The sequence below is a fragment of the Apostichopus japonicus genome, chromosome 22 (assembly GCF_037975245.1).
Source record: "Apostichopus japonicus isolate 1M-3 chromosome 22, ASM3797524v1, whole genome shotgun sequence".
Classification (NCBI taxonomy): domain Eukaryota; kingdom Metazoa; phylum Echinodermata; class Holothuroidea; order Aspidochirotida; family Stichopodidae; genus Apostichopus; species Apostichopus japonicus.
In genome coordinates this window covers 24,431,713-24,443,815 of record NC_092582.1, presented here as the reverse complement: position 1 = coordinate 24,443,815, position 12,103 = coordinate 24,431,713, and the positions used below count along the sequence as shown (strand labels likewise).

General features: G+C 39.4%; 3 protein-coding genes across 24 annotated transcripts in view; 1 reads left to right on the top strand and 2 right to left on the bottom strand.

The window, feature by feature from the left end:
• Nucleotides 1-12,103, top strand: part of LOC139963637 (uncharacterized) — a 664,171-nt gene that overhangs the window by 31,342 nt on the left and 620,726 nt on the right. For 10 of the 21 annotated variants that reach the window (XR_011791662.1, XR_011791665.1, XR_011791669.1 and 7 more), the window contains exon 9: nt 3,855-3,959. Coding sequence is in view for 2 of the 21 variants with exons in the window: in XM_071964643.1 (XP_071820744.1) it covers nt 3,855-3,959 (105 nt within the window). In the remaining 19 variants the exon portion in view is untranslated. Of the gene's footprint in view, nt 1-3,854; nt 3,960-5,886; nt 5,978-6,888; nt 6,975-8,450; nt 11,932-12,103 lie in introns of those variants that run through there. The other 11 variants (XR_011791679.1, XR_011791673.1, XR_011791672.1 and 8 more) reach the window with 5 other exon arrangements.
• The window catches only part of LOC139963622 (uncharacterized), a 204,974-nt gene that overhangs the window by 66,593 nt on the left and 126,278 nt on the right, over nt 1-12,103 (bottom strand). The window lies entirely within an intron of this gene.
• Nucleotides 1-12,103, bottom strand: part of LOC139963623 (uncharacterized) — a 105,239-nt gene that overhangs the window by 66,593 nt on the left and 26,543 nt on the right. For both annotated transcript variants that reach the window (XM_071964602.1, XM_071964601.1), the window contains exon 5: nt 8,310-8,626. In XM_071964602.1, the coding sequence (XP_071820703.1) occupies nt 8,310-8,626 (317 nt within the window). The remainder of the gene's footprint in view (nt 1-8,309; nt 8,627-12,103) is intronic.

The following is a 12,103-nucleotide window of genomic DNA, read 5'->3' as shown; positions in this document are numbered from 1 at the left end:
AAATATTCTAGCCACGCTGTACTAAAGACATTGAATAAATTAAAGTTTACCTCTAATAATAGGTCTTCATATAGAGTTATTACACATACTGACATAGGGGAGGGTTATAAAAAGTCATAACTTTTTTCTTTCATGGCATGGAATTTTTTATTCACAGAGGTTATCGAGAGGTCAAAATCAATGATCAGAGTTTATATATAGTCCTCTCAAAGAAACCAAGTTTCAGGTCATACTGTAGGTCGTAGATTATTGTTTTATGGTTCTCGTAGATTATTGTTTTATGGTTCTTCACAAAAAATGTCCCCATGCTAAAAGAAATTGGTATGGCAACAAAAATCACAACAGTGAATCATTCAGCAGATTAACATATTTTTCCTTGACCCCTGGAAACAGGCTGGTGACACTGGCATGGACCACATTTTCAATCAGACAATCACCTTGGCATTAGTAAAGCTACGGTAACTTGAACGGACCACTTCAGAACAGCTGAATGAAATGAACGTTGACTGTCAAGAACATACTTCCTGAATAACCACACAGGTTGTATTCAGTCATTTGAGGCCACCTATGAGTGGTTACACTGTATCTGGGGTGTTTTGGGGAGTCTTGGGGTGTGAGCTATAATATAATGTGAGACAGTGGTTGGAGATGTTGGGACAATGGCAGGGGTACCCCACTAGTGGAAATTACTGGAAATGCCCATCCCTTACATGTGAAGTGATACCTATCATTTTCCAGTAGGTTTCAACTGGTTACATCATGAGCTCACCTAGGTCAATGAGGGGAGGGGCATTTTGAGGGTCTACTGGCAGGGGTACCCCACTAATATAAATTACTGGAAATGCCCATCCCTTACATATAGAGTCCTGCCAATCATTTTCCAGTAGTTTTCAACTGGTTACCTCATGAGCTGACCTGGCTCAAGGAGGGGATGGGCATTTTGGGGGTCTACTGGCAGGGGTACCCCACTAATAGAAATTTCTGGAAATGCCCATCCCTTACATATGAAGTGATACCTATCATTTTTCAGTAGGTTTCAACTGGTTACATCATGAGCTCACCTAGGTCAATGAGGGGGATGGGCATTTTGGGGGTCTACTGGCAGGGGTACCCACTAATAGAAATTTCTGGAAATGCCCATCCCTTACAAATGAAGTGATACCTATCATTTTCCAGTAGTTTTCAACTGGTTACCTCATGAGCTGACCTGGGTCAAGGAGGGGATGGGCATTTTGGGGGTCTACTGGCAGGGGTACCCCACTAATAGAAATTTTTGAAAATGCCCATCCCTTACATATAGAGTCCTGCCAATCATTTTCCATCAGTTTTCAACTGGATACTTCATGAGTTGACCTAGGTCAATGAGGGGAGGGGCATTTTGGGGGTCTACTGGCAGGGGTACCCCACCAATAAAAATTACTGGCAATGCCCATCCCTTGTGTCTGAAGTCCTAACCATCATTTTCCAGTAGGTTTCAAGTGGTTACCTCATGAGCTGACCTAGGTCAATGAGGGGATGGGCATTTTGGGGGTCTACTGGCAGGGGTACCCCACACATATAAATTACTGGAAATGCCCATCCCTTACAAATAGAGTCCTGCCAATCATTTTTCAGTAGGTTTCAACTGGTTACCTCATGAGCTCACCTAGGTCAATGAGGAGGATGGGCATTTTGGGGGTCTACTGGCAGGGGTACCCCACTAATAGAAACTTCTGGAAATGCCCATCCCAAATGAAGTGATACCTACCATTTTCCAGTAGTTTTCAACTGGTTACCTCATGAGCTGACCTGGGTCAAGGAGGGGATGGGCATTTTGGGGGTCTACTGGCAGGGGTACCCCACTAATAGAAATTTCTGGGAATGCCCATCCCTTACATATAGAGTCCTGCCAATCATTTTCCTTTAGTTTTCAACTGGTTACCACATGAGCTGACCTGGCTCAAGGAGGGGATAGGCATTTTGGGGGTCTACTGGCAGGGGTACCCCACTAATAGAAATTTCTGGAAATGCCCATCCCTTACATATTAAGTGATACCTATCATTTTCCAGTAGGTTTCAACTGGTTACATCATGAGCTCACCTAGGTCAATGAGGGGGATGGGCATTTTGGGGGTCTACTGGCAGGGGTACCCCACTAATAGAAACTTCTAGAAATGCCCATCCCTAACATATGAAGTGATAACTACCATTTTCCAGTAGTTTTCAACTGGTTACCTCATGAGCTGACCTGGGTCAATGAGGGGATGGGCATTTTGGGGGTCTACTGGCAGGGGTACCCCACACATATAAATTACTGGAAATGCCCATCCCTTACATATAGAGTCCTGCCAATCATTTTCCTTTAGTTTTCAACTGGTTACTTCATGAGCTGACCTAGGTCAATGAGGAGATAGGCATTTTGGGGGTCTACTGGCAGGGGTACCCCACCAATAAAAGTTACTGGCAATGCCCATCCCTTATATCTGAAGTCCTAACCATCATTTTCCAGTAGGTTTCAAGTGGTTACCTCATGAGCTGACCTAGATCAGCCGTGAGGGGTCAATTATTGATGACTGGCATGGGTACCCCACCACCAATAATTACTGGCAATGGCCATTTGTTGCTCCTGGGGCCATGCCTGACACATTGTACTTACTTTGATGTGGTTACCATGAAAGCTGATCTCGGTTAGCTTTTAGGTGACTTTAAAATTGCTCTCCCAGCCACACCCACCACAGCCGATTTGCCAGTCGTCTGGTTTCATATACAGGAATGCACTGTGAACATAATGATGTACACAGCAATTGGTTACCTTCCCAGCTAACCAAACCCTCTGGGCTCCCGGTCTATGATGATTTCTATCATATCAGCTAAAATTAATGGTTGGGTTTGCTTCTCCCTTAATTCTTTGATATTTTCCTCCAAAATCCTGATAAACTGTCACACTCCAGTTCTACTATTCACAATCACATCATGTGAGGCTAAATACACATTATTCAAATAAGGTGTACACAAAACCAGTAACATTGAGAGCCAGGCACAGTTCTATGCACAATTGTGTCACCTGGCCTTTGTTTATCACCTAAGACTTTGTTTATCCTAACGTAAAGTATATTCTTTATCACATGTTTCACTGGGCACTCAACTGACAACTGTAGCCCCCCCCCCTGCCCCTCACAGCAGGACTGCACAAAACAAAATGTTATGAAATAACAGTATCTATCAAAGCCTGCAGATAGAAAAATATGTACTTTAACTCAATCAATGATAGTACAATGTCAGCAATTCAGAAATCCTACATACCCATCAACATATAGACAGTATAGTGAACCATTGGTCTGTATGTGACCAGAATCCTTCATCATGTTTTCTTTTGGTTCCATTCTATTTCAGGGCTGCATCATTATAACTCTTGTTTCTCAATTGAATATAAACCATACTGTGGATTACTAGTGGTATTACTTCAAGTTTGACTGAGGATTCAATGTGTGTCTTAATTTCAGATTAATGATTGTTTATATTTCAATTAGTTTGGTATTAGTTGAGATGTATATTCACTGTGGGAGGCATTATGAGACCTTGAACTCATCTTGTACAGTCTTTAGATTTGTATTCTAGTTGAATTAGTTTCTTTACAATGTTATTATAACTAAGTTGTAAATATCATAGCAAGATAGTATATAATATCAGAAGACATCCCTCATCTTTTACTAATTTTACTTTGTAATTTATTTTGAAACTACAGTACTGTAGCATACCATTATATTTATAATAGAGAATGATAGAATTCTGCTACTTGCAGACTTAGTGATGACAATTTAAATAAATAATAACATAACTGATGACCAAATGCATTTTGTTTTTCTCATCATCAGGTAAACTTGAATTGTTCAGTCCTGAGATCAGCCTTCTTAGGGAATTGCCAGTTTCATGTCCGAATTACAGCACTTGGAAGAAATGTGTACAGTTTACAGAGCAGGGTAATGATTACATGGTCCACCACCTGATTCTTACCCCATCCACCTGAACCTCCCCTTCCTCCATTTGAATGCAAGTGTTTAAGTGGATGTTTTTACTACATAATTTATTAGATGATCCCTCAAAGGAATTTCCCCACCGGAAAGTCCCTAATCCAGCATACCAGCACCCCTCCCCCCATTAATTCCAATTACTGCAAAACAAGACGTAACATATGAACAATGAACAATCTAAGTTGGAATGCTTCTAAACGTTGTGTCTTTAGTAGACTGAGGGATTCTGTGAGACAAGGGCGGCGGAACCGGGGGGGGGGGCACAGGGGACACGTGCCCCCCCACTTTTCCTCAGGTTAAAAATGTGCTCTCTTTCTACATAAAAATTGAGGTGTCTCAAGTTAGCAAGAGGCCAGGGAACCAGAATGAACACTCGGGAAGGGCCGTTTCCGGCCATCTGAGGGGTTTGTAAAACCAAAAATTTGCTTGTACGCTCCGCGCCAACCGATGGTGGCGCTCCGCTCAGATAGTCCTGCACACAACTTTGCAAATCCTGGCTACGCCCCTAACTTTTAATGAATTTCTGTGGGTCAAGCTCAAAGCTATTTCGAATGGAAAAAATTTGTTAAGATATTAAAAAGAAATCAACTCTAATTTGGAAGATTCCTACATTAGTAACTAGCATGATTTCACCTCATTTTGTCTCAAAAGAAAACTTGTTCCTTGTTTCCCAATTTGCACATTGGATATTGCAGTGCTAGTATGCATTTTTTCCTTGAGGAGGGGGGGGGGGGCATTGATGGAGTGATGTGTATACGCAAATAAGATAATACAATAAGAGTTATGAAAGGGTACTAATTAGAAGGCTGCATCAGTCCAATCGAATTTCTGCAAAGTGCCCTTTGATGTCGGTGCCCCCCCCCCCAGATTAAAAGTGCTTCCACCGCCCTTGCTGTGAGACCTCTTTTGTTCAGTGTTTCTCTAATTGTAGCATCATCTCTAAAAATTGTACCATAATTGTAAGTTTCAATATGAGGAAATTCTGATGCCAAGTACAGTACATCTCTGATCTTTCAAATCTGACCAATTGAATGTTCATCTGGCATATATGGTTTCATTATGAAACAATTTCATTCTAATGTGAGCATCTAATACTAACATAGACTTCTATTGACATCGTCTCCATGTTGAGTGGATATTATGTAATTTAAGACAAGGTCCACCCATCCCATCATATTAAATAGTTTTCATGAATAATGATATGTATTGAGTATTGCACTATTACAAGCAACAGTTTATGATTCTATCACAGAAGATCATACAACACAATATGACAAGTTCTTGAAGGATTCAGCATGTTGTGACATCTGAAATCCTTAATGCATTATGTATTCTTTTTGGTCATAAAGTTGTTATGTACTTCTGTTATAAGTTTGGGGAGTTGGGGGTGGGGGGGGGGGGCATCACGTTGACGTCTATTGGCAAAAGTGGAAATGAAGTTACTGGGACAGTCGTGAAAGCAAAGACAACAACATTTATGTTTCAGAGCATCCTCTGCTTCACACTGATATACCAATTGTTTGACAAAAGCAATCCAGGCCAGTAATTAGGCCTAACTTTGCTTGACTTCAAAGTAAAGGTGAACAAAGATGAACAACTTTGTTGGCTTGCTGCACGATTCGTGTTAAAAGTACCAAACTAGAAGGGTGTACTGATTAAATCAGACTAATCCACAGGATTGCAATTATGTTACCAAGGCACAGAGTCATTTTAGCATTAGCTTATATCTGTGAGCAATGGAATAACTGTTGAGTAAATATTAAAAATGCAAACTCAATAACAAGAAATTTTATTGTTTGCATTAAAACATCTAGTTCAGATAATCTCAACTTAGAATTAGTGATTCTTATTGCTTTCGTCTTTATCTCCTCAATAGGTTAATGTGGGTTAATCAGTCTTGAGACGATCTTTGGGGTCACATGATGTGGATCTTGCACAGAATGGTTTACAATATGCTGATGGTAATGGTAAGTGTATAATTAGTGTATAGCAGGACTGGTAAGCTGGGTTGTAGTTATAATTAGATTTGAGTCTGGGAAGAAATGATTTTGTTACTGCCTCATCCTGGTGGAGCAGAGACTTGCTTGATTAATAAACTCCCTAAGGGCCTAAGGGAAGATTAAGGTCTCAATCTAACATACATACAAGGAATTGTAAAAGAACATACAAACGGCCCAACATAACTGATGACATAACTTCCTTTGTGGATGAGAGTCTGGGTGAGTGTCTCTACAAACTAAATTTTCCACATTCAGTTTCTGAAATGGTAATGGGTTTTGCTGAATACCTTTGATCAAGGCAATAGAGCTCTTTTAAGTAATAATCTTTTAGTGTATTTATCTTGCACAAATTCATGCATATTAGACAACCAGACCCAAACAAGAATACAATGGAATGCATAGTAACTGCCCTATTCAGAAAGTGATATGCATATGCATGTATGTTTCTATTTGAACACCCAGGTGGGACAATTTTTTCTATACTGTAGTGTTATGTCCCGCTTCAGAGCGCTCATATTGTCAGTATTAATAACATGTTTCTAACAGATCAAGGTAAGGAACTGTTTGTACTGTCATGCCAGTGCTTTGAGAGCATGAAATTGGAGTACAGTTTAGAGAGGTCTTAGCATTAGGAAATTGTCCCAACTGGCTGATTTGAAAGGAAAATAATACATTATAAACTACACAGTGTCAACTTCCCAAATATTGACCCCAACATTGTGTCAAGATCTTTATTTTATTGGTAGATGATCTTGCTTTTTCACAATTTTGTTAGATGGATGAGGCCTGAGCACTCACATATTCGTTACGGCCCCAATGCAATGCAACAAATGTGCTACACATGTGTACTTATTGTGTTAATTCCTTTTCAATTAAAGCTGAGGAGTCAACCCACAACAGCATACAATAACCAGCACAATATTACAGAGGATAATTTAAAGAACCTGCTTTCGTGTTTTCCGAGGTAAGCTGTGAACCATTTACCTTTTTTGTATGATGATTTATATCACTTTTTGGTTCCTTGCTTTTTGCAAAACAAGGAACCTATGCATTCAACTTGGCGTGTATGTGTGTGTGTGTATAAGAGGCTTCTTGGCTTGTGTACACGATATCTCAAAAAGGAAATAATGTATCATGATCTAACTTGGTGGTTGGGATAGCCCATAGTAAGAAAAAGATCCCTATTGTTTTTGGTGCCCGCAAAGGTCACAAAAGGTCAGTTTGATACCAAAAAAACCAATATATTAAAAACAGCAATAACTCCCATTGACAGAGTCCGACATGGTTGATATTTTGGGAGTAGTTGTGAATGGGGTAAGGGATCGTTTCCAAAAATAACGGTCATGTGATCCAAGGTCAATAAAGGTCAATTAGGGGTCAAAAACTAGTATTTTTGCAATAACTTGAGAACAAAATGTCCGTCAAGGTTGGGAGTTACGCTATTGCAATCCAACAGTCGACCTGCATTTGGGTGACCTTTGACCTCAGGTTGACCTCTAGTGACCTCTACAGTTTCTTTCAAATCGATTCTTTGAATTTTCGTGGACATATTCCGATCTAAATTGTCCATAAGTTAACTCCTCTGCACCTTTGTGTGCTAAGTTATTAGAGATCAAGTTTTTGTTTGGTTTTGCTAAAATTCTTAATAAGTACAGTTTGGATGATTCTGTGAGTTCCGTAAAAAGAGCCAACTCGTTCTCATATCAGACACCTGGTCCTCAACAGGTTCTCAAAAGGACCAACGGTGGATTTGTGATATTTTTGGCAATAATATTGTCTGTGTACATCGGACCACATAACAATTTTAGGACAGCGCTGCTCCCCTTGTAAATATTCCTTACAAGCAAGGTACCATAGTGCCCTTGGGCTCCTGTTTTTATCAAATCATTGCTGCTACATTTAGACAATGAGGCAATGGTCCACACTAAATAATAGGTGTTATGCGCATGCATGCTGTTGGGTAAAGTTGATTTATGTGGTGCCATATTTCTTACATTTCCGACAAAGATAGTGACATGAGATGCGAGAAAACTATTGAGAATTTCACTGGCATTCAGGAAGGAAAATTAATTAGTAAGTTTGTTCTCTATCCACAATGAGAATGAACATCATAACCCAAATGAGTAAATACAAAAAGAGTTGGCCTGATAATTGCAATGAACTATTGTAATAATATCTTAACAATGTGGGTAGCAAAGTTGAGTCACAAATAAATTAAACCAAGATTGATTAACTTTTTCAACTTAAGAATTGGTTCTGGTGTGTTGAGAGTATCAATAGTACACAAATTGAAAATTACCTGCTTAGCTGAAGCAACTTCAAGTACTTGTATAGTAGACCTCTGTAACAAAATGGCATCATATTTGCTAATGGAAATCTCACTTGACACCAAGTCCTTAACTGATTGTATAAATTGGTCTGACTTTTCTTCTTGTTCAAGCATGCAAAGAATAGCAAACTGACGTCCCTCTTCGGTTTCCTGCAGGTGTTTCACGATGATGTCTGCTGCTGACTTGTTGAGTCCACATGCAAAGCGATAGACATACTGGAGGTCAAGTGGGTTGATGCTGTTCAAGGTTTCCTTCACATTGATTGATGACGCTGCTGAAGACGCTCCTACAAATCCAAGAAGACAGATTAAATGGGTTTTAATGTGTACAGTATACTGCAGGCATGAGATCAAGGTGTTGACACATTGTAATAGTGTCACTGTACCATTGTCTTAATTGTGGCATCAAATCTTCCTATAATTTAATAAGTAACCATTGTATATAGTGTTATTTGTAAAACTATCAATCCCTTTGTGTATGTCAATGATGTTTTGTTTTTATGTTGTTGTGACATCATTAATATCACTGTAATTATAAATAGGAATCACGTCTAAGCACAGGCCCAGTGACATTGAATAATAACACTGAAACCTGTCTTTATTGCATTCTTTGTTACTGCATTGTAGGTACTGACAGGCTAGTACGACAGTGAATTATCAACATAAGCCTGCCTCCATTACATGCTTACTGCATTGTAAGTACTGACAGGCCAGTATGACAGTAATTGGTAACCGTAAGTCTACCTTCATCACATGCTTTATTGCTGGATTGTGGTACTGACAGGCCAGTATAAAAGTAAATAGTTACTCTAAGCCTGCCTTCATTACATGCTTCATGTAAGTATGTTAGGACAGAATCATCATTATTACTCAATATAATGTAGGTCAGTCTGAGTGGTTTACCACAATGGTGGCATTGCTTATGCTACTTCTCCAAATTGTCGCCCTGTGAGGGCTTCATTAATCATTACCAAAGTAGTGTCAATTAGGGTCAAAGGTTATATGAGGTTATTAGCAATCAACTGGAAGAATGAGTGAAATCTGCATCTCAGCTAGATGCATTCTCACATTGTCAGTAAGCTTGGTCTTAACAATTCAGGTTGTGAAGGGGCACAATAAACAACACAGAACAAAAAGTCAACATCATTTGTGTAGATATTAAAGTAAAAACATTAAATTGGATGCAGTAAATGTGTATTTTCTCTCAATCGGTCAAATTTGTGACATCCATTTACAGACCTCCTTATATTGTTTTGCTTTAAGAAGGTCAACTGTTATAACAGGCTATGATAATATTGTCAGTTATCAAGGAAATGGCTGAGTTGTATTACTGATATACATCGCTACGTTTTAGTTGGTGAACTTCAATGGTCTTTTCATGTCAGTGAAACAGAGAGCCAGCTGTAGAGACTTGTAAGAATGATGTCTATAAAAGAATGTAATCATCAGATACAGTGGCGTAGGAAGGTACTTTTGAGTGGGGGGGCTGAAGACTGATGGCCGGCCTGGGGGAGGGGTCTAAGGGGAGGGGGTGTCCCCCTCCCCTTTGGTATTTTTTGCATTTCCAGGTAGCCTCAGATGCAATTTGGTGCAATATAGCACACTTCAACACCCACTCCATTTTGTAAACTTAATTTTGTATTTTCACCAGGCCTTAGATACAATTTGGTGCTCCAAATGAGATTTTTTTTCTCATTTGGAAATGAAAAAGGGGTTTTCTGACTTGCGAAGCGGGGGGGCGGAATGATACTTCCGCCCCTCCACATTTTTCACTGGGGGGGCTGGCGCCCCCCCCCCCCCCAGCCCCCCGGTTCCTACGCCCTTGATCAGATATTAGAATATACAGCTTATTGCATGTAATCTAAACCTCAATGGGTGTTTTTGCATTCCTGGTTAAGAAGTGGTTTTTCTTGTTTAAGCCAGTACATTGATTATTATGAGGTGCCATTGGCATTTAGCTTCATATTCTAGCGTAAGTCATTCATGCTGTTAGGTTTGCTCTGTTTTGGAACTTTCTGGCCTTTAGATTTGGACTAAACTGAATAAAATGTAATTCTGTGTTTTCCTTGATTCCACAGTTCAAAAACTTGCAAACTCCATTAAAAGAGGCTTGGAGAGCAAAACACTCCTATTCCTACATATCTCGGCTGATATTGTGGTTGGTGGTACAGATACTATCAACAATATTACTGTAGCAGAACCTGCGGTATTTTGCATACATAGTTAGCTTCTTGAGATAACGGCATATGAATTGTTATTTGAAACTAACATTCCAATTTGGAGTGGTATGGCCTGAACCTGGTATAACATGTAAAAGGGACATCCTGATTCAGGCTCTTAACATAGTTGTTTTAAGGCTAGATTTTTTTACGGTTAGTGTTTGTTTATTAATATGGAGTACGACCTTCAGTTCCTTTTTCAGGAACGGATGACTATGCAAATTATTATGCAAATAATTGTACATATGTATTATACTGTTGACCTCACGTGAGTAAGGGTCATCAGTGTTGCTGCTCTAAAGTTCTACTATGCTAGAGTTGGTAAAAGTTTTAACAAATAATTCTTAGCATATCACCCTCGAAATTGTTAACTTACTTTGAAAAACAAACACAGGGAAAAGAGAGAATTTGCAGAAGATGATTTAATTTTATGAGGTCATGAGGTAATATTTTGGTTTTTCTGATATTAGGTTTTGAATGGTTTGTCACATATTTTACTCTTACAATGCCACACAAATTACAGATTCCTTTAAATGTTATTTATTAGTTTCTGTCCTTGTCTCGTTACTTTCAAACTAAAGTTGCATAGGATGAAGAAAGTCACGGCGTTTGGTTACGTTCTAACATTTGGTGTATTGTTATTGTGGTAGTCGACCAGGTCATCTATGAAATCTTTGTGAGATGAGATATAATCAAAAGCTTCATTTTTAATACATTTTGGATTAGGTTGACTTAAAAAATAATTGAACACTAAAAGGAAATGGAATCATGAATATCAATACTACTACTCATGTTTAGGTAAAAATACGATTTTTGGGGCTAACACTACATGGCTATTTTGATAAATAATTGAAGCATGAATAAAAACAAAGATCTTTTCAGCAGCGTTGCTTTGATGATATCAGGTGCGTATCCAGGGGGGCGTTGGGGGCGCGCGCCCCCCGGGTAAGAAAAAGAGGAGAGAAAAAAAGAGAAGAAAAAAGGAAAAAAGAGGGGAAAAAAGAGGAGGAGGAGAGGAAGGAAGGGAAAAGAAAGAGAAGAAAGAGAGAAAAGGAGAGAGTAAAGAGAAACGCGAAGACACCGGGAAGAGAAAGAGGAACAGTGACATCATTACAGCTCTGAAGGTTAGCCAGTGACAGATCAATGATTTCGTAAAAGTGTGACGCACCCTACCCCTTACACCGACAACTCCATTTTTTTGACGTTTCCATTTTCCTCTCTCACTAATGATCTATATATATAATATATATGGTCTATCATAACGCGTGTGTAGAATTGTGCTATGAATCCAACTGTGGCTGGTCTCGAACTCGACCGTGTCGTCGGGAAACATGACGCATTTTGGGATAGGGGCGACCGCCCGCCCCCCCCCCCCATTCATCATTTTTTTAAATGATATCGCTAAGTAATTTCAAAATAGAAAGTGCTTAGATGCAACTTACAAGGCCTGGGAGCGTATTTTTTTTCCCAGGACGAACGTGGGCATCGGCCAATCATATCCCTGGATTCTAAACATGTGACGCTTTTTCAAAAAACATGTTCTGA